The following is a 20,464-nucleotide window of genomic DNA, read 5'->3' as shown; positions in this document are numbered from 1 at the left end:
AATACTTACAAAAGTATGATGCTGTAATTGCCAAAGGAGCAGTACAGCTAATGTAGAAGAACCTCATGGGCTTTCAATTAAATAATTTTTAAAAAAGAAAGTTGTGAAAATGCTATTTTTAAGCTTCATTGTGTTTTGTGTGAGCTGACCTTGATCAGACAGGAAGTCCAGCATAGTCTGCAGCAGGAAGGACAAGTGGCGCACTGACAGACCAGGGTTGCCCATGCGACGCGAGGCATACACCAGTTCATGCAGGAGGCGCATCTGTACAGCAGCCCAGCCTCGGTGGGTACCTGAGGAAGACAAAGTCACTGCGCTGACAAGACTCGTTGCTGACATCTATTGTTACACAGTTGCCATACCAGACGTCAGTTAAAATATACTTTTACATTAAATCTGTAATATGTTCTCATAACAAATTGTAATGCGATAGCATTTAGGAGTTATAAGAAAATGTTTAACGCCGCCTTACACCCACTCATCTACAAAACAGCAGTTCAACATCAACATAAGAAACAAAACCTTTGTATGACTGTGCAAAGAATTTTGAAATTCAAACAAAAACAATATTCAATTGTTTTGTGTCTATAGTCTTAAACTTAAAGCATCTACATTGCAGCAACATGTGCTAACTTGGCCATATTGTTTGTGCAGCACAGCTCCACACGACATCTTAATAACATTTTAGCCTGACACCGTTACATAAGGCCCCTCAGCCCCCTACGAGATCCCTGCTCCACTCCCCGGCTGTCGACTGTTGACTTAGACTGGGAAAGAAAACTGAGAAGATGTGAGAGGGGGTGAAAGGACAGAGAGGGGATATGAGGTAAACACTTAGTTGTTTCTGCAACTAAATATTGGCTTTTCAATTCTCAGTGTTATTTCTACAGTTGCTATATTTTATCTCGATGCACCTAAATATAATTCATTATAAAACATTTTTGGGTCTCTAAGTCTACCCACGAAGCAATCTAAATATAGCTGACTTCCACCTGTCCTTTAAAACCAGCACTTATCTTAAGGACAGCAATCCAAGGGACATTTTGTATTTTTTGAGGGTGTTGCTCCTGTTTCGGCACTACACTTGTGGTATTTTCAGATGTGAACTGGAGGTGTCTGGCAATTAACATACCACCAAGATAATGAGTGTGGTACCACAGCCAAGCAGATGCACTGTAATACTAAACCTGATTCAACATGAGCTAGAACACCTCTGCAACAACAGAATGCAATGATCTGCAAATCTCAAAGATATATTTCACTCACAGAAGAGCATGAAAAACACATCAGATATTTAAACTACAAAATGTACGACTTCATTTTGCATTTGATGCCTGGGAAATTGGTAGACCAGTATGTGTTTCTCGGGGTTTTGGAGAGGAGTAGTGTCCAATTCCTGCCTGATATACTTCTGGGATTTCATCTTCAAGGGTCATCTTCATCATAATTTGGGTCAAATGAGCAAAATGTTTTACATTTATGACATTTCTGGAATTGTGTTCCAGTGAACTGTGTTCATAGCCAGGGATTCCTGGAAGTAGGAAACGGCAGTGCTGGGCCTGAAGATGACCCAGTGTTATGTTTGGAACTTGTTCCTTGCACCTAGAGATTTCACATTACTCAACTGCTGCCAATTAACCTAATTAAAATTCATTCTTCCAGGACTTCCTTAACACCAATTATCTTTTGAGCCCTTAGTTTTTTAGGTTGTGTTGCTGCTATAAACTTTAGAGAATGTAATAAGGTGGTTTATTTTGTCATTTCTAACACTGATGAAATGTTTTCTAGGATCTATTGTGAACAAAATGTGGATTTATAAGGTTTGAAAATTCATAGCATAACACAGAAGCCAACAGAATTTGGATTATAACCATTTCTACTGTTCCTCTCTGCAATATACAGATACATTATAACAAAAAGAAATTTCCTAAAATTCTGTGAAACCATGGTAACAGTACAGAACAGCAGTAAAGAAGACTTAGAGCGTGGTAAAAAATGACTTGAGAGTTACTTCGAGTAAAAAGCCATTTTTATATAATATATCTCAGGACAACAGCATTGAGCCCCATTTTCTTTCTTATTTTAACAATAAAGAACTAACGTGAACACTACACCCAAATTCCAGATGGAAGTATGGAAAGGTTGTAATGTACCGCATGACATAAGGTTGTAGGACTGTATAAAAAAAATTACAAAAAGTGACCCCTGGTGGATGTCACCAATTTCCAGACTATTGCATGAATGGTTTGTCTGTCTCTTTGTGTCTCGCTGGCCATCTGTCATTGAAGAGTCCTATTTACAGTATATACAATTGTGATTATTTTGTTCCCTCATAACTCAACCTCACTTGATGTGTTAGGTGTTTGGTTTCAAAGTTTAGCAGCATTTTCTTTCCACAGTGTTTACTTAGGAGAAAACACTATATGCAAAAATCAGCTGCACATTTAATTGAAGTAATTTAAAAAGTGTGTATTTACTAAATATTATAAATATGAATAAATTACAGTTTGTAACAAACTTTGAACAATATGGTATAAATACATGTATTCACTTTCACAGGGTGTCCAAACAAGCTTACCTTTGCTGAAGTCCTTCGGGTCAAGCGAGAGGCTGTATCCAGGTAATGTCTCCAGCAGCAGTTTGTAGCAGGCCCTCCATCCTGGCTCCGGGATGGTGGGCGCCACACACTGCATGGCTGCAACGCGCTTAAAAAATGCTGACTTGCGATGGAAACCAATCAGTTCGTAGAGCTCAGACAGGATGCTGTAGCGCTGGATCTTCTCCTCCTCTGACAGCTGCAGTTATAAAAGAAACAATAAAGCCCCATCCCCCCTAGCATAAATGTGTTTTGCTTTTATTAGAGTTTGACACTAGGAGGATGTTTTCACATTCATCTGTTGAAGGAGGAATGTTTTGAGAAGATTTTGTAGCATGTCTAGTTGGAAACTAATCCTGTTTGGTATACAAGTGAGGTATAGAGCCTTGAAAAAGCAGACTTTTGAAGCAGAAATGTCTTATATAATTCATGCATGTATTAACAGTTGTTTCAAATCAAATACAATTGTTTCTAGAGTGCTTATCTGATATTAAAAAGACTTCCTGCAGACATCTTACAGCATGTAGGCACATCATCTTGTGTAGCTGGGAAAACTTTTTTGCTAATCAGACCTAACCTGTCCCAAATTGATGTAAACAGCATTCTGCAGGAACTCTGAGGCTTCTCTGGCCCTCTTCTGAATGGCCAGCACCCGGACTGCTTTCACACAAGCCTCTAGCTCAATGACTCCGGCATTTTTATACTTGAGGAGAAGAAGGGAAACACTGTGTTAATGAAAAATGAGCAGCGCCTGGACTTGTAAACAGCACCTTATAATCAGAAGAAATATTTTTTCATTACCATGTGACCGAACCCATGAATCAGTGCAAATATGGTATGAAAGACAATTAAATTGGATCCCCTGTTTGATTTTTAGCTGTTCCTAGCCTCTGTTCTCTGTAAGCTGCTGCTGTAGATGAAGCTTGTTGCTGTGCTCAATTGTGTATTTTGTGTCTCACCATTCCTTAGCTTCCTTCCACTTGCACTTTCACTGGTTCATTATTAAAATTCAATTAATATCTGAATGTCTCTGTGCTGAGATGTAATTTAATTCTGAAGGAAGCAGTTACAGGTAAAAGAGCTCAGGGAGGTCAATGCAAAATGGCAATTATAATAATGAGGATAAAGGAAAGCCTTGCTTCTGAATAGTTTGGCAGTATATGAAGCCTATTCTTAATACTGTTTCTTGTGATTCTCTTCAGAGGTCAACAGAGAGGTCTGTCACATAAGAAATACCTTACTAAATCAATTACTGCCCCCTGGTGAAGTGAGAAACTATGACTACATGCAGTGACTACTTGACTTCTAGTCCTACATCACCAGCACATCTCTTGGGGTCTCCAGATCAGACCAGATTTATGGTTATGGTCCCTAAATTGAAAAAATAAATAAAGCATTTTATTTTGTCTACCCCAGGGCCAAGACTATCAATGCTTCTGTACACGCAGTACTGCTGTTATGTGAAAACGTTAGTTCTACGCAGCAAGAAGGTCCTGGGATCAAGTTTGCATGTTCTCCTAGTATTTGTCACTATTATATTGTTATGCCTTAAAATGCTTTGAATTTATATTGTATTAGAAAAATACATTATTTTGATATGCTATGCCAAGAGTTAAAAAAGCAATAACTTATCAGTTTTGAATTATTACCTTTCCATAATAGGAGATGGCCTCTTTGTACTTGTCGATGATGTCCTCTGGACTCAAGCAGTTCTTTGCTCGTCCAATCTCAGTACTGGTGTCTGCACTAATGCCGTTGGCTGTGAGAGCACCTACACTCAAAGGAAAATGACACAAGATTGCTTTAGGAAAGACATGACCATGACCATCCAATCACTCTGCTTCGTCTACCACAAAAGAAGCAAAAATGACTAGAAAGACAACACCAAAATGGGAAAACCTAAACGAGTCTCTTATTCGCTAAAGCCTCCTTGCTGTCTGTCACCACATGTCAAAATTCATATGGATACATGTATACTATTATACATTACAAATTCTCCACCAACAACATTGTTCTCATATCTGAGCAAATAGCAGCAATATTTATTATTTATATGAAGGGTGTAACGGCTTTCCAGTCTTTAAAGATATGATGAATGAACTGAGGTTGATACAATCTTTACAATAGAGAAAAACATCCTAGTGGTGACCAACATCCCAAGATATGCCACACCTCAACCTGGAAAGTTTCTATAAAGTTGCAAGATGACTCTGACAGCCAAAGCTGATTAGACTACAAACACCACCGCTTAGCATCAAGGCTACATAAAAAGCAACACTGTAGTAAAATGCTGCACTGTACTATTACTTGGTCATCCCCTTAAATATTGTTGATTCCATCACTTGCTTGCACTCATTTAATCTGTGCTGATGTGTGAAATTCCATACCAGCTTTTTTGAGATCTAGCAATGAATGGGACACATGTAACAGAAAGGTCACGGTGACCTTTGAACACCAGAATGTCTTAATTCATCTATAAGTTCAACTAGGCTGGTTAGCAGAGATCACAGTGACAACTACAGTGCAGTAATTTTACATTTCAAGCCTATAATAAGCAGTAAAGCAACAGGGAGTATTGAACAAGCAGAAAATCAAACTGCTGCTCTGCCACCTGCTGGTATTTTCATAAAGATATGAAAACTCAATTTCTATTTGTTAGCGTATTTGTTAAACATTTTCAGTGATAATTATTAGGATGTGAACAGAAGGACCTTCATGAAAAAAAATTGAATCAAGATCATTAACTGTGTGTTAACAATGAGGCTATGACCAAAAAAGTGATCTTAAACCACACGAGGAGAAAGTAACCTGTGAGGAGAAAGAACATCAGTCGAATACCGCAAATAATAAACACAGGAATAAAAATGCAGATCAAAAAAAAAAAAAAAAAGACGACACAGTTTTGACCACAAGCAAACACAGCGCACTGACGGACCGGTGACTACAGGAGCTAGCATGGTTAAATACTGTATACCATACCTGGGTCAATGAGAACCTCTTGAGCCCCTATAGACAGAGAGAAAGAATGCAGATTGACTCCATGACGCACAACACAATGTTAGCAATGTTAGTCCCCACAATCTGTGTAATGGATGTTACACCTGCCTTATGGAGGAAACTATTTGAGAATAATGTAACGCTTTAAAATTAATGAAATTGTATACATTTAAAATTGTTAAATGAAATTATGGTTACAAAAGAAATTGTCTTTTGAAATGAACGTGTTTTCTGTAATAAAGCATGTATAATTATGTTAATTATTAATTACTACTACTACTACTACTACTACTAGTAATGTACTACATTAATCAATAAACAGAAATAGAAAATAATAAGAAAAAGAAATAATAAAATAATAACAAAACTTATTGAATATTATAAATTCTTATGAATGTTGTGTTAGTTTGACACATTAGTTGGTTGAATACTCATTACATATAAAAGCACACGTTTATTAGTTCTATTCAAACTGGCCTGGGAAGATACTGCAAGTGGATGTAATTGAACATTTAGCAAACATAATGCAGTGTTAATACAACACATTGTTAATGGTATGTTAATAAGAATGTAGAGAGATTTATTAATAATGATACATTTTAATTCACTTAGTTGGGTGAATATAAGCTGAAATGGAGCCCGGCTGAGCAGAGCTTGGACACATTTGAATCAAACGTGAGTAGCGACATGCTTATTCAACCACAACACACTAACAACAACAGCTTTTTGGCTAATAAGCCATCGACACCATTACTTCTGTCACCCTGCTTAGCGACAGACTGGCTCACCTGGTCTATGGCGTTTCCCTGCATCTGCTGGCTGGGAGATACTTGGCTTGCGCCCTGCTGTCTTCCCTGCTGTTCCACTGGGGTAGTGGAAAATGACAGATGCTGAACACAAACCCTCCAGTGCAGCTGGAACAAGCAAAAATAAGAACAACACATTTGTAATTTTCATTTCCCATTTCTGTATCCTATGCTGACAAGAGCGTCTAAAGGTCCTTCTTTGACTTTCTACTGCTCAACTCAATGTCATATCAGTAAGAAAAGTGCAAACAAAAAAAACTATAAAAGCCAAATAACATAGAAGGTAAATAGCTCCACAAAATACTGAAAAATATGACGTCACAAAAAACAGATCCAGACTTAAAAGAAAAAAGAAAAAATAATACGGTGCCATTCATTAAACTTACCACCCAACCAGAGGAAGTCATTAACGGCCCTGAGCAGCTCCACGGCCATGTGGTAGTGGACCAGGGCATCCTGCAGCATGCCTGCTTGGAGACACAAGTCCCCAACATGCTTCCTCATCCGTCCCTGGCAACGCTTCTTATAATGCCTGTGGAAAAGCAGCGGTTACACTAAGATAAAGACAAAATGAATTGAGGGGCTGAAGTTTTGTAAGAGATTCTGGCATTTAAGCTGCTGAACTTGATGAACTTTCTACTACTATTATATGTTATGTCTGGAGTGCCAGAGGAGTGCATCTCATCTCTTAGCCACAGGAGGGCTGCATGGAGCGGGAAAGAACAAGCACAATAGGAAAGCACCAAAACAAGGACAGAGACTAGGTAACCTGCAACCTTTCACTCCAAACAACACAGGAGCACAGGAAGAAACCAGAATTTAGGAAAATGCTGCTGTTAGAATAAAAATACTATCCTAGAATTCAGACAGGGAAGAACACAAAAACAAAACGTGGAGGAACAGATGAAATGGTGGCTGGAAACTACATAATCTAGTAATCACTACATAAAAAATGCATATCAAAATCTACTGCACATCATACATCTGTCAGGTGTATTCATGCTCAGTAGGCTCTTTCTGAACAACCATTGTGTAACTAGAACCACATCGAAACCACCACTTTAGGGAAGCACATAGTAAAATCTAGCGCCTGACTTAAACTTGTTGAGTTGTCAACATGAACCTCATTACCACATTTTGAGGAGTAGGTTGACTGCTATGCCAAGCTAGTTAATAAATCTGCACTTATGCAAGGTCAGTGTACAGCCAAACAGAAAAATTTGTATATATTGTGAGCTGTGGTGACCTCAACAACATATGGGTATTTTATGCTTGCTTGTCTTTCTTGTCTAGTCTTTTTTAAATCCCATCTGTGCTAAAACTAAAAACGGTGGAAAAGCAATGAGTGCACAACAGCACAGAGCTCTAGGTTGTTCCTTTCATGGCAGAGCTAAAGCTGATGGGACTGGTTTTGGATTTGTAGCTCACCTTTTTACACCCAACAACAAACTCACAGGACAGTATGTTAGAAAGGAAACAGAAAAAGAGATAAATAAAGCAAGGTAAACAAACTAAAAATGAAGGTAGCAAAAATCTAAAGACAGATTTTTGAGATCTTGAACATGCAGTTACAAGCAGCTTAACAGAGAAACACACACAGTTGCAGTTTTTACATTTACTGATTGCAATGAACACTCAAAACACCATTGACCAGGCTCTACATGCCAAAGTGCTTTTCAAAGAGTGCAAAACTCACCTGCTATCTGTATCCAAACCCACAAAGTCTTTCTTCTCAAAGGGCACACACAGCAAAGGGATCTTGTCACCAGACTTGTCGGTGGCTCTGTCAAGCCGCTTGGACTCCAGAACAATAAAGATTGACCCCACAAAATCCTCCACCCTCTTTTCCACATCGGAGCCATCTTCAAAGCTGGGATAGAAGGCCACATCTGTGCGCTGTTGCTCTGCAATCTCCCCCTGAAGCCCAAACACTAGCAACCTTGAGTCATAAAGCGTAGAGCTGTACACCTCCTTCTGCCCGTGGAACCGTTCAGCAGTTTGGGGCCACTCCTTGGCTGAGCCACAGGTGGTGATGGCAATAAGGCCCACGACCTTGCGGTGTGTCTGGAAGTCACCCCACTCGTTGTTCTCAGGCAGGTAGTGGTGGCGGTATCGGATGTAGAGAAGGCGTTGGGAGTCCCTGATGCTCACCTGGCTCACACTGGCAATGCGTTTGTAAATCCTGAAGAACTGGTCCTCAGGTACGATGCCAACCGGCTGGACCACAACAAGCACAGTCTGGTGGTCCTCAGCACATTGCATGTAGTCTGGGACACTCATATTTGCCCGTGCCTTGATGAGACGGATAGCAAAATCATTTAATAAAAGTCTTGCATAGATACTTCTTCACTCTGCAAATGCACTTATGATATAAATGAACTAGACATTAGTAAAGTCTGCATGCAAATAAAAAAGCAATTGGATAAGCGTCAAACTAAGCTGACTACGAACCCCTAACAAGCAGGGTACATGCTACAGGCGTGTTTGTACTGAATTAACCTCCTCTGATGGTTGAACAAAAAAAACAGCTGTTCCGAGTCTATAATGTGCAAACTATGAAAAAGCGGGTGCTTTAATAAAACGAAAAACTCTTAAAACATTAACGCCTGCTGGTAGTTTAAGCGGACACACAAACTTGTTCGCGTGTACACACAACACAGTGAAACGGTATGTGCCAAAAATCAAAACATGCAGTAATTTGTTCGTGTTTAGCTAGCTAGGTCGTTTCAGCTGTGTGGCTTAAAAGCACTTGTCAGTTAGCCTAGCTTAGGTAGCTAACCAATGAATGTGTTTCCCATAGCTGCCTCTTCAAAACAACGCTGGCTGCTCCAAACAGCTCAATAATTAACATATTATGATTATAATAATGCTGTCTTTAACGCCAGTGTATTAAATATATAGTGAACGTTATCTCGCATTACCTTAGCAGTAACCTGTCAAATGTCTGTTTCCTTCTTTGGACCAGTGTTTAGCAACAATGACGTAGTCACAAGACTTCCGGTAAATATATTTTCAAAATAAATTCGGCTGGTGGAAATGGAAAATGACGAGGCTCGTTAGTGACCTTGTTCAAAATTAAAGTAATGAAAATAAATTTTCACCCTAATCTAACCCATACCATCAGTATTCAAAAATTCACATAAAAGTGCAATGTGTAAGTGCTTTTAGTGACAATACTAAACACCCTGACTTACAAATTATAAATGCTATCTTGCAAAATTCACATAAGAACACAATTTTAATTGAATGAAAACATAATGCCCAGATAGGTAGATTCAACACCATTTTATTTTTTTTAACCCATAAATCACTTTTCATAATCTTCTTGGAAGACAACAGCATTTTATTCCCTGTTTTCTTCTTTTATGGCCAAGGGGAATTGGTCCAAAGGCCAAGCAGGTGCTCAGAGACATGGAATGTCTTAAACATGATTTAAAGTGTATATAGTTCAATAACAGCAACAACCATTGACTTACAAAACAGTGCACAGACGCTGTGTGTGAAGGCTGTATAACCGAACCATAACAACACAGTTATGAAAGCAAGTTGACAGATATTAGCAGTAACCAGAGGGAAATGTTGTTCATTTAAAAAACTTTATACTACTAATATGTGAACACTATTACATCTGAGATCAATCAAATTAATAAATGATAAGATAAAAAGCACAAATAAGTGAAGCCTTCATTTTTCCCATGTGGTGAATGTTCGCCAAGAATAGTAAGACTGAGGCAGGTCGATCTAAACACAGCACCCCTTGCATTTAGGTTTGTTCAGAATGAGTTTCAGTGCATAGTCACATTACTGCATCTTCATGCCCGGTATCAGCAGAACTATAACTGGAAGGAAAAGGTAGGTGGTTGAAAGTAAGAAGATTCACATCTTTTCAGTCTAATCGTTTACACTCTGTAACATGCTCCCTTCTAAAGATTTTACCCTGTTGGTCAACAGAGAGCGCTCATTGGTGGAATGAAGCTTTCAAGTTTAAACAGTAAAATAGCAAAATATGCAGACGATAGCAGGTAAATACTACAGTGATTAATTGCCAGACATACACATATTGGCACCAAATGGGATGTTACAAAACATAAATTATGCAGCCTACACTGAAACAACTAACTTCAGATTGTTTTAGGGTAAACAAGTTTGGCTTATTGGAGGTCATTACAAAACATCAAGGAGGGTTTGGTTCTTTACCTTTATGCTTAAGTTGTCAAATTTAAATTTATACGTAGGGCACTGGAATAAGACAGCAAAATTCTAATAATGTGTAACTAATGTAATAATTCATGTAAATTACCATCCTAATTCTACACTGTATAAAAATGTAGTGAACATAGTGACCTCATACTGCATCATGGAAGCCCCAACTATGGTCACCAATTATTATTAAACCAGTAATAATAATAATTGTACATAACCTTTGGATTTAGATGAGCAAATCAATAATCACTACTGGTGACTATAGTAAAAGAAAATAAGATTAACTCAACATATTTTTTGGTTTGTAACTAGTTTGACAGCCACTTTATATATTCATCAATATAAACTCTATTTCTGTATTTCTATTCTATGTTTGCATTCTGGTGGAATTCGAACACCCTTGGTCCAAGTCAGATTAGAACAACCTCAGTGGGCTACAGTGGATTTCACTTCTGCATCAGTCAATTTATGGACCAAAACAAAAATGAATGCCAAAACAGAAAAAAAACATCTTTTAGCTGCTAGAATTCATCATTAGTTGCATTTAAGGACATCACAGTCATTGCTACTTCTGTGTGCCTGTGCATCCATGTGAGGTACAAAATATATGCAGTTATGTACAACATGGGAAGGTGATGGCTACAGAAAAATAACAAAGTAGTTAAGACTGTGTGATAATGCGACTGATCTTGGTTTGGTCTGTGACAGGGGGGTCATGAAGATTCTGGGATGTTGTCATCTAATGAGTTTAGATTATTAACTTAATCTGCAGTGATCATGTGGCCACATCTAAAATTAGGCGACCTAATTATCGCACATTATACACCACACTGACTATTGGACTAGGAGCACTTAGTAACAGTGGTTTGTCAGAAAGAGAAAGTGTGAAGGAAGGAAGAAACAAACAAGAAAAATACAGATTAACATTTAAGTCTAATTGTGCAGTAGTGGGAATGTGTGTCTTCACATGAGTTGAATACAGATATTTGGCATTCTTCATTATGGCATTGAAAGTGAGAGGTCACCACCAGTGGGTGTGGAGAAAGAGTGGATGAAGGGTCTTCATTACGGTACAGAATGGGTGGGGAGGTAAGATGGAGAATGACGCTCCACCCTCCTCAGGCCATTTTCAAAAACTGTTCCACTGTATCTGATTCCACCGCCTCAGAAAACATTTCATAGTTCTGTGAAGAAGAAAATATCAAAACAGTCAGTCAGTCAGTCAAATGAACATTTGTGTTTAAAGCCTCCAATACAACCTGAGAGTTTAAAAATTAATAAATGGGTTAATGGTGGATATCAGCCAACCCTCCTCACCCCACAGTACTGGTCCTCGTTGAAAAGCTGGGGAGGAACAGCTGATGGGTTGCCTGCTTTGTTTCTCATTTCGTTACGAAGTTCCTCACCCACCGAAATATCGATGAGCTCATACTGAATGGATTTACTGTCAAGGATCCGCCTCACCTCTGTCTGTTGAGACTTCACCTGGGGAACAAAACAATTCCTTTGGTCACAAATCTACATAGGATCATAAGCAGTAGGAAAAAGTAGTTAAACTCTTTGTGTTTTGGCACCACAACTTTACATCTTGCTTTTTACGATCAACAACGGTAATGCTTACTTGTGCTTGTATGCACAAACACAAACATAATACAATGTGGTCTAACATGGCTAATACCAGGGCTAATTAATTGATGCATATAATTTAGGCTGTTTCTCTGGCTCACAGCTACTGAGTAATAGACCTGCTGAGCAATCTGCTATCTTTTTTTGGGGCGTTTGAGGAAGTTGGGAGAGGGTGTTGAGAAAAGTGACCACACCTAACCACAGCAGTAGCTGCAAACAGTTTCTAAAAGGCCCAACCTAACTCTCTAACTGGATCCTAAAACTGAAAGAGGGCAGATTCTGCAAATGCTTCTGCAGCCAATTTAACCTAGTGGCTTGTTTAAAGCATGAATCACAAAACACATTCCTCACACATGATAGGTACATATGCGTATGCACAACATATGCAAACAACATTAAGTACATAAAGTAACATAAAATGCGTTCCATCCTGATAAATATAACAAATTGCCCATTTAAAATAATTCAATTCAAATGTTTCCTATAAATGTTACATAACAAACGTTTTAAAACTCTGGTGGTCAGTTCTGCTCACGTTTATTCTGCAGGGCAGAACTCTTTTGTCGCAGTATTGTTTGTTAGTGGTGGACAGATGACAACAGGTTTAAAGCAGAAGCGATTCCCAATGTTCAGTGAATTTGACGAAGGTAAATATTGGTTAATATAGTGCTCTTCATATCTCACACTTTGAAACGCAGCCATAAAGCGGCAGATTATTACATGAAGTTTGGTGTACATTACATGGAGTTGCAGTCTGTTTGGACACGGACGCATTAGGTTTGCAACACTTGATAAATCCTCTCAGGTTTATGTTTCAAAGGACCATTATCGATTTATTGTGTACAAGTAATATTTTCTATTGAAAACTTAAAAAGAATAGTAACGGCCAAGTAGCTAGCCAGATATGCTAAATGAAACACTTAGGCCTACTCGATCGTGGGTGAAAACTAACTAGATGACGTCCAAGCTTTGTGGTCGTTTCCGTTTTACCCATTTTCTCAATGTTAACTTTAATATTCATTGGGGTCCGTAACGGTGACGTCACTGCAGCGCTAGAGATGGACAGTGTAGGCCCGTTGCATTGTCAGTCGGAGCTGGGTGTGTCTGATACACCAAGTCTTTCCAGCCGCCAGCGCAACTAGCTAAAAAGCACAAGCGCGATGTTTACGTGGTCTGAGGACGTTCGACTCACCGTCCGAGAGGCAGTAACGGTGGTGTAGTACAGTTTAATCCCCATTGCAGCAGCTCTTTCCGCTCCCTTTCTGCGTGTGCGCGCTTCGCTGGTAGCCTCGTCGCCGTTATTGTGCAAAGTTGAACTGCTGTTGAAAAAAGTGAAGGGAAGTTAGACGACAATGTTTTCAAAATAAAAGAAGTAAGAGAAAATACACAGAGCAGAGATACAAAGATTTTAACTATTTGTGCTTTATGTTGAAAATAACAGGAAATGATTTGGGGTACTCTGGTAAACCTGACTCGTCCTAGTATCGATAGCGGGACCGCTATTCGTATGTAGATTAAAGAGACAGTACTTAACTAATCGATAGTGGAAGATAGTGGGTTAAAAGATATTTCATCACGACACCAATATACTACTGCATATTCACATATTTGTAGTCATTTATAATCATTTTAGCACATCGCACTTGATGACAACTGAGCTGTGTATTATTGCTCTGAGGAGTTTGAACCTCGTAAAGTCTAATAAGCAGTGATGAAATTTAGTGAGTGAACCACTGCAAAGTCAGACTACATAAGACTGCATCTATCAGTCAACAATATCTCTGAGATTTTCGACAGATGAAAATACAAACCAGACTTTGCTGAGAGAATAAACAAGACAATAAATGCCATGCAGCCTTTTTAACACTAAGGGGCAGCAAAACGGTGCTTTTACATGTGCTAAATCACCTGCAAAATCCTCATCCCAATAATAACAGAATAGAGTAACAATGAAAAGTTGATCAAACAACAGCCGGAATATGAAAGTTGAATATGAAAAAAATGATTAGAGAGACAGATTTAATAGAATACACTTGAACTTGCGCGTCCCTCGTAGCGAGGCCTAAACAGAGGACTCTGGGTTAGCCTTGGTTGTATCCTTGCCGCCATTTCTGCCCATCAGACAGTAGAGTCACAGTAACTGACCTTCACTGAGGTGCCTACAAATCTGCAGCTCAAGGGAATATCCAGTTTGATTATTGCCAGATGGTTTCTCCAAATGAGCATGTGTGGAGTCTTCATAGAGTGCATGTGTGGAGTGCAAATAGAATCTGAACCAATAAGGTTCAGATTCTATTTGCACTCACTTGTGCTTCCAAATGACCAAAACATATGCAGTGTCACTCTTTTTCAACATTTAACCAATTAAGCATTGAAACTCATTTGTCACCAAACCGGCACTACATTTGTCCTGTTTTCTGCCCAGATTGTTGTGTTATTTTTGCAGTTTGTAATAAGAACAACAGTAAATCAGAGCTGAATCACGGCCGTCATCCCTGAAAGTACAATATGGTACAATACACAGTAAATACAACATATCATACATCGACATATAAACACAGAATTGTGGCATCATTATTTTTTATTAATGCTCACGTTTACTTTTCACTTTTGACACCAAAGGCACATAAAACGTTTTCAATAAGACACAATACAGTGATTGTTAAAATCTTAATACCAAAATAGACTTTATAAATTATGTATTAAATCCATCATAAAATATTTAGCTTTCTTATAAGGCAGTACATTCAATTATTTCAAAAGTGCTGTTTAATCAAAAGCGAGAAAAATTATTTTAAATGTGTGAAATGTGTAAAAAAAGATCCTGTCATACCATCATCAAAAAAAGGTTTTCTTCTGGTAAAGGTATAAATCATTTTTATATGGAGGTTCCATTTAGTGTTTTGTGTTAAAACTGGTTATTTAAAAAGTGATCGCCATATCAATACATATTAAAAAACACCAGTGGATGGTATAAACATTCATGGGTCAATGTACTTGCTGCTTTTGCAACACTTTGAAGGCTTGAAAATAAAATAATACAAACGTTTTTATCCGCCCACTTCTTTTATGATAAAACACATATTGGCACATTTTATATCTTATTATAAATTATCTGTGTTTTCCCAATAAGCTGACTCTGATTTTGATTGTGCCCCTCTTCTTAAAAAAACATAATACTGAAAATTTTTGAAGTTATTAAATTACTATTTCCTGTGTGCATCTGACTGATCTGGCAACTAAAAGAATTCTGTTCAGCGGCTGCTACAGCTTCAGGATGTTTTCCTGGACTTGGCTTTAGAGTCAAGAACTTGCTTAACCTTCCTTATCATGCAGGCAACAATCAGCGCGCATGCGACCAGCGTGACCGCATACAGTCCCACAAACAGAGCGGCCTCGCTGCTGCCGTGCAGTCGCGAGTACAGCTCCCTGCGACCCGCGTAGTCGAGGTAGGAAGCGTGTATCTGACAGAACGTGCAGCAGGACAGCAAGACGTGGAAAATCTGATGACTCTGGCCCATGAAATCGCAGCGTCCGGGGAAGCAGCGCTCTAGCGTGGGGAAGGTGAAGAAGAAGGAGCAGCTGAGGAAAAACGCCACTTGGCCACAGTGGTAGACGAGCGCCGGGTCACTGCTGGCGGCGGAGCAGAGGAGCCTCTTGGCCACCGGAGTGATGTCCCACGCGTAAGCAAGCGCCGATGGCAACACTTGGCACAGCTTGCGCGCCCACGTCGGCAGGGTGAGGTTGCGGTATTTGCCGTAACAGCATCCCAGGCACGACAGGCAGCTGAGGGCGGCGGCGGCGGGCATGAAGATCGAACGCAGGCTGCGATCGGCCGCGTAGTAATAGTGAACCACGGCGCTGCCGTACTGGTACTGTGCCACGCCCACGTAGTCCAGGAAGTAGAAGAAGTAGTGGCACAGCTCAGATTTGCCCCCTAGGAGGTGAGCCACGGCGCTGAAGGCCGAGTAGCTCAAAGAAGACAGGATTAGGATCAACAGGGGCCACGAATGGCAGTCACTGACGAAGTCCACGGTCTCACCGAGCTGCTTCAGTTTAACCACAAACACTAAAAAGGCCAGCAGGTGAGTCCAGACGTTAACGGTCTCGTTGTGACGCCGGAACAAGGACAGGAAGTAGTAGCGCCAGCTTCGGTGGAGCGGCCGGTAGCCAGTGCGGACGTAGTGCTCCCTGAAGTAGCAGGGGACCTCGGTGTCTGTGACGGTGCCGGGCATGGAGGGTGCCGCCGGCGTGAGCGCCTGAGGGCCCTGCCGGACCTGCTGCAGGCCGATGAACACTCGCCCGCTCGTCTCCATCACCGCGGTCGCCACGGCGATGAGTGGCAGGCTGGGGTACGCTGGGCTGGTCCTGCATGGAGCATTTTCACAGTTAACGTGAAGGGTTTGTGGCTGTGTTATATTTTAGAGGAAACAGTGATGAGTCTTTAGGTGATAAGTTCTTCAAGTTCTCCTTCAGGTTCAATTATATGTGTGTATATATATGTGTTTGCTTCATGAATGCAAAGCTAGAGTCCACTGCACACACTCTGTCATTATCGTGGGATTTATGGCACCGTTTGCACCTTATCTGTGAGTAACACTCTCTTTGTACTTATGGTGTGAGATGCTGACTGCATTTCATTGGCTCTGCAGCTGCACTCTGATAGTCGAGCTGAAGATCAAATGATCACCAGACATCAGATCAGGGTCCGGGTTGAAAATACAAATGGGAGAATATGATTTTAGTAAGATTCAAACATTTTAAAATACTTTTAAATATCAGTAAAAACTGGTGTTTTCATTGTTTTAGGGATATTTTATTTTAAAAATATCAATGTTATGTGCCATGTCAGAATAGGGAGAAGTAGAGAAAAGATAATGAGTAAAAGGTGAAAGAAGAGAGGAGGAAATAATGAAAAGATTTAGAACAAGAGAAGGATTGGATGGAAATCGCAGAGATTTAGATAAATGAGGATGAGGCGAAGGAGATTTATGAAAGTTTAAGAAAAACTGTACAAGCACTTTTTAAAAGGGCAGAAAGGTTCTGCAACACTAGGCAAAGAGCAACACATGTTCACATTTGATCTATAATACTGGAAAGTGGAGCAACATTTAAATTGAATTCATTTTAGAGCTGCTGCTCCTGAAAAGCTCTCTGCCCGCGTCCTCCAAGACCAATGAAGAATCCAAAGATCTGGTTTTACACTGGGAATGAAAATCTACAACATTGTGTTTTACAACATTTAGTGTTGTGACCCTGATTTCACCTCACATAATTCCCATTCACAGGAACGTGAGCTATGTGAACATCAGCCAGCTGCAGAATGTTCTTCACGCTGCCTCTAGTAGAAACAAGTCACAATATACAGGCGACTGGAGACTTGTTGCAGCTGGACGCGTTTGCGCTCAGCTTTTACAATTTTGGCATTATTAGATGAAGACCTGAGGTGAGGTGAGTAAAGACGGCCGTGTATCCGTCAGTTGTCCCTGGTTCTGTCGAAAGATGACTTTCATAAAAGCTGACCAAAGACGTGACTTACTGTGCGCGTCGCTGGATGTTTAGGCGTCAGCGTCGGCAGATGAAGTGGCCTCTTCTTCTTCGCCCTCCTCTTCCTCCTTCGCCCGCCGACAAATATTCAACAGATGAAATCGTAGTTCTAAAGCGAGAAGGCAGAGTCAAGGCAGTGTCACAACAACAAACCCGGAAATGTCACAAGATTGCCACAATAAAATAAAAGCGTCTTATTTGACTGATAAAACTGATGGAGGTCAGATTTAGGAGAATTTTCTTTTCGCGGAAAATGGAAAGGGACAATAAGATTTATTTTATAAATATAAAAGCATATCATATGTAATAATAAATAACAAACCACACTCATGCATTAGAGTCTTTTTAGCAAAACAACATTTTCTATATTTCTTCATGCACTAAATTTGACATATAACTTTTGATTTGATTATCCACGGCTTTCACCACAAATTAATTTGCAGATTCACATCATTATTATAAACTCAAAACCTTATGTTTAAGGACTTAATACTAGGTACTTCACCTCCTTTGATGAGCTTTAATACTGTGAATATTGCAGTATTATGGAAGCATTATACTCCAGGTTTACGTGTTGTCTTGGATTCATCATCATCGTAAGTATCCTAACTGTAACATTTTACGTTTGCGCATTTCTTTAGTTTGCGGTCAGACTTTATTTTGAAATTGCATACCGGAAAAAATAGCTGCATAAACGCAAATGGAATTGCGAAACGACTGTAAGGAAAGAAACGCTCGGACCGAGATTCGCCTACACCCTGTTCCGTCAGTAAAGTTCACAGGCGGAATGTTTAGATAAATGATGCATTATGATTGGAAGAGTGAGGATAATGGTTCGCAAAAGTATCATAATCGCGCAGAAATAGGAAATATTGTTAGTGGACCAAATGATGTGCTAGACTAGACGGTGTATGAATAATTCAGTACTTCAGTCGTTTGTCCAGTCAATAAGGTTAAAATAAGCCAAGCAGGAGCAGACTACCTGCTGCTGGCTCTTGTCTTTCTGGCCAACTGGCTGTAGATTCATGTTCATCATACAGACATTTTCCACAGACAGAATGTGGAGCTACTGGTTTGAGTACCTTATGGTAAAATAGTTGAAGGGCTGTGTGTTCACCTGGTATGGGACGTTTAAGGAACATCACTAAATTACAAATGGTTCATCCTAACTCTTCTTCCTCTTGGACCCAATGCATTGGACAGTTGATAGTTTCCTGTGACATGTTGTTACATTCCTAAAGCAATAATAAGAAGTGAGCGTGCATGAGGTTTGGGCTCAGTGTTCACATGCATGTGTTCCGAATCTTACGTTTATATTTGAAGCATACAACATAATATGACTAGAGGAACACGAGGCTGCAAATGCATCACCTGCTCTTTGTTGCAGGAGTTGCTGAGACGTTTGTTCAGTCAGAACCACAGGAAGTAGGTGATGAGCGGTAATCTGCTAATTCTGTAGTGGGTGAGTCTCAGATAAACACACATCAGTCTACTTTAGGGTTTCACACATCTCCTCCCTCTGCCTGTTTATCGCGCTTGTCAATATTTACACACTTCCTGTTGCTAACGACACTCGCTTGTTCTCTAATTTCATTTCCCCCCCTCAGGTTCTGCTCTCCTTCAATACGATGACACTTCAAGACCCATGAGCTCTCCAAACCATCCACAGAGTGGCAGTGTTTCCTTCTGTAACCTTCCTGCAAAAAGCAGATGTACCTTTGCTAAGAGGAGGACATTTTTTGACAGAGCAGAACACAGAAAATCACTTAATATCTTCATACTTTACTCACTGCGAGCATGTTTTCCTTCTGTAGAATATGAATTAGCTTAAAACATCTGGCACCCGATGTTTGGAAGTCCTAAGTGTACATGGGCGTGTGTTAATTTGTGAATGTTTGAATAAATATAAATCTATTTTGTATGTGAACAGGAATTAACAGGGGTTCAAAGCCTATAAAACTATAGCATCTCAAATATGTTTTTGCTCTTCTTTCATTTTTAAGTACCTTATTTGTCCCTAGGAGGACTAGGTTCTAATGATGTTCTAATAATATTTCTCTTGCCCACACAGATAATGTTAGGCTTTATGTAATGGTAAACACGAGTCAATATCATAATTTAGAGAAAAGTGACACTGGATCAATCCATTATTTTATTCCAGAGTTGTTAATAAGTAAATTACTTTCCACAAGGTTCAATTAGCAGCTGCTCTTATGGGATCTGATTGACAGTTCTCATGCTGGAAAACACCGTGCATTTTATGAAATGATATCGTAGGGAGCTACTTTTTTCAGTCTTTAATTGGGGCTTCATTTAACACAGAAAAAAAGAAATCACCTTCTTTACTCTTTTGTAGAAGCTTTCTGATAAGTTCACCTTCTCAAATGTGTTATTAAAAGTGCGGGATCGAGCTTTCATTTCATTCCTTAGCTGGATAATCACAACCCAGGGAACAGAAGTGGAAACTAGCGGACACTTGACATTTTACTTTTCAAACCCTTGAACAAAAAGGATGTGGTGTCACGGAGCTGTGGTCCCTAAAGCAGCACATCTTCTGGCCTAATTGGCTCGGATGGCTCAGCCAGATATCGAGGTGGCATTTTGCCAGAGAATTCCCTGAGCTCTCCGATGATGAGCCCAGTATGGCTTCGTTTATCAACGTCTGCTTGCTTTTGCTGAGTAGTTTGTT

The 20,464-nt window shown here is 39.7% G+C and overlaps 3 protein-coding genes across 5 annotated transcripts in view; all 3 read right to left on the bottom strand.

The window, feature by feature from the left end:
- Positions 1 to 9,400, bottom strand: part of trappc9 (trafficking protein particle complex subunit 9) — a 103,373-nt gene extending 93,973 nt beyond the window's left edge. For 2 of the 3 annotated variants that reach the window (XM_055512694.1, XM_055512696.1), the window contains exons 1-9: positions 9,321 to 9,400; positions 8,096 to 8,691; positions 6,786 to 6,931; positions 6,382 to 6,507; positions 5,576 to 5,602; positions 4,246 to 4,367; positions 3,174 to 3,299; positions 2,579 to 2,795; positions 150 to 293 (exon numbers count right to left, since the gene is read on the bottom strand). In XM_055512694.1, the coding sequence (XP_055368669.1) occupies positions 150 to 293; positions 2,579 to 2,795; positions 3,174 to 3,299; positions 4,246 to 4,367; positions 5,576 to 5,602; positions 6,382 to 6,507; positions 6,786 to 6,931; positions 8,096 to 8,679 (1,492 nt within the window). In that variant the 5' untranslated portion in view covers positions 8,680 to 8,691; positions 9,321 to 9,400. The remainder of the gene's footprint in view (positions 1 to 149; positions 294 to 2,578; positions 2,796 to 3,173; positions 3,300 to 4,245; positions 4,368 to 5,575; positions 5,603 to 6,381; positions 6,508 to 6,785; positions 6,932 to 8,095; positions 8,692 to 9,320) is intronic. The other variant, XM_055512695.1, reaches the window with a different exon arrangement.
- A 269-nt stretch (positions 9,401 to 9,669) lies between these two features.
- On the bottom strand, positions 9,670 to 13,547 carry sh3bgrl3 (SH3 domain binding glutamate-rich protein like 3). Its single transcript, XM_029167366.1, has 3 exons — positions 13,421 to 13,547; positions 11,920 to 12,087; positions 9,670 to 11,786 (listed from the first exon to the last, which is right to left on the bottom strand). The coding sequence occupies exons 1-3, from the start codon at positions 13,463 to 13,465 to the stop codon at positions 11,721 to 11,723; spliced, it is 279 nt and encodes a 92-aa protein (XP_029023199.1). The 5' UTR covers positions 13,466 to 13,547; the 3' UTR covers positions 9,670 to 11,720.
- A 1,068-nt stretch (positions 13,548 to 14,615) lies between these two features.
- Positions 14,616 to 17,903, bottom strand: paqr7a (progestin and adipoQ receptor family member VII, a). The gene is made up of 2 exons (XM_029167365.2): positions 17,768 to 17,903; positions 14,616 to 16,596 (listed from the first exon to the last, which is right to left on the bottom strand). The coding sequence occupies exon 2, from the start codon at positions 16,542 to 16,544 to the stop codon at positions 15,501 to 15,503; it is 1,044 nt and encodes a 347-aa protein (XP_029023198.1). The 5' UTR covers positions 16,545 to 16,596; positions 17,768 to 17,903; the 3' UTR covers positions 14,616 to 15,500.
- Positions 17,904 to 20,464: the final 2,561 nt, after the last annotated feature.

Source organism: Betta splendens, chromosome 11, assembly GCF_900634795.4.
Source record: "Betta splendens chromosome 11, fBetSpl5.4, whole genome shotgun sequence".
In the NCBI taxonomy this organism is placed as follows: domain Eukaryota; kingdom Metazoa; phylum Chordata; class Actinopteri; order Anabantiformes; family Osphronemidae; genus Betta; species Betta splendens.
The sequence above is the reverse complement of the archived record's forward strand: the minus strand, read 5'-3'. Positions and strand labels throughout refer to the sequence as shown.

Bases quoted from the DNA above. Each gene is read 5' to 3' on its own strand.
- sh3bgrl3 (XM_029167366.1), bottom strand. From the start codon at position 13,465: ATGGGGATTAAACTGTACTACACCACCGTTACTGCCTCTCGGACG. The intron at 12,088-13,420 runs GTGAGTCGAACG...TTTGTTCCCCAG, and splicing joins CCGTTACTGCCTCTCGGACG to GTGAAGTCTCAACAGACAGA. The intron at 11,787-11,919 runs GTGAGGAGGGTT...TCTTCTTCACAG, and splicing joins ACGAGGACCAGTACTGTGGG to AACTATGAAATGTTTTCTGA.
- paqr7a (XM_029167365.2), bottom strand. From the start codon at position 16,544: ATGGAGACGAGCGGGCGAGTGTTCATCGGCCTGCAGCAGGTCCGGCAG.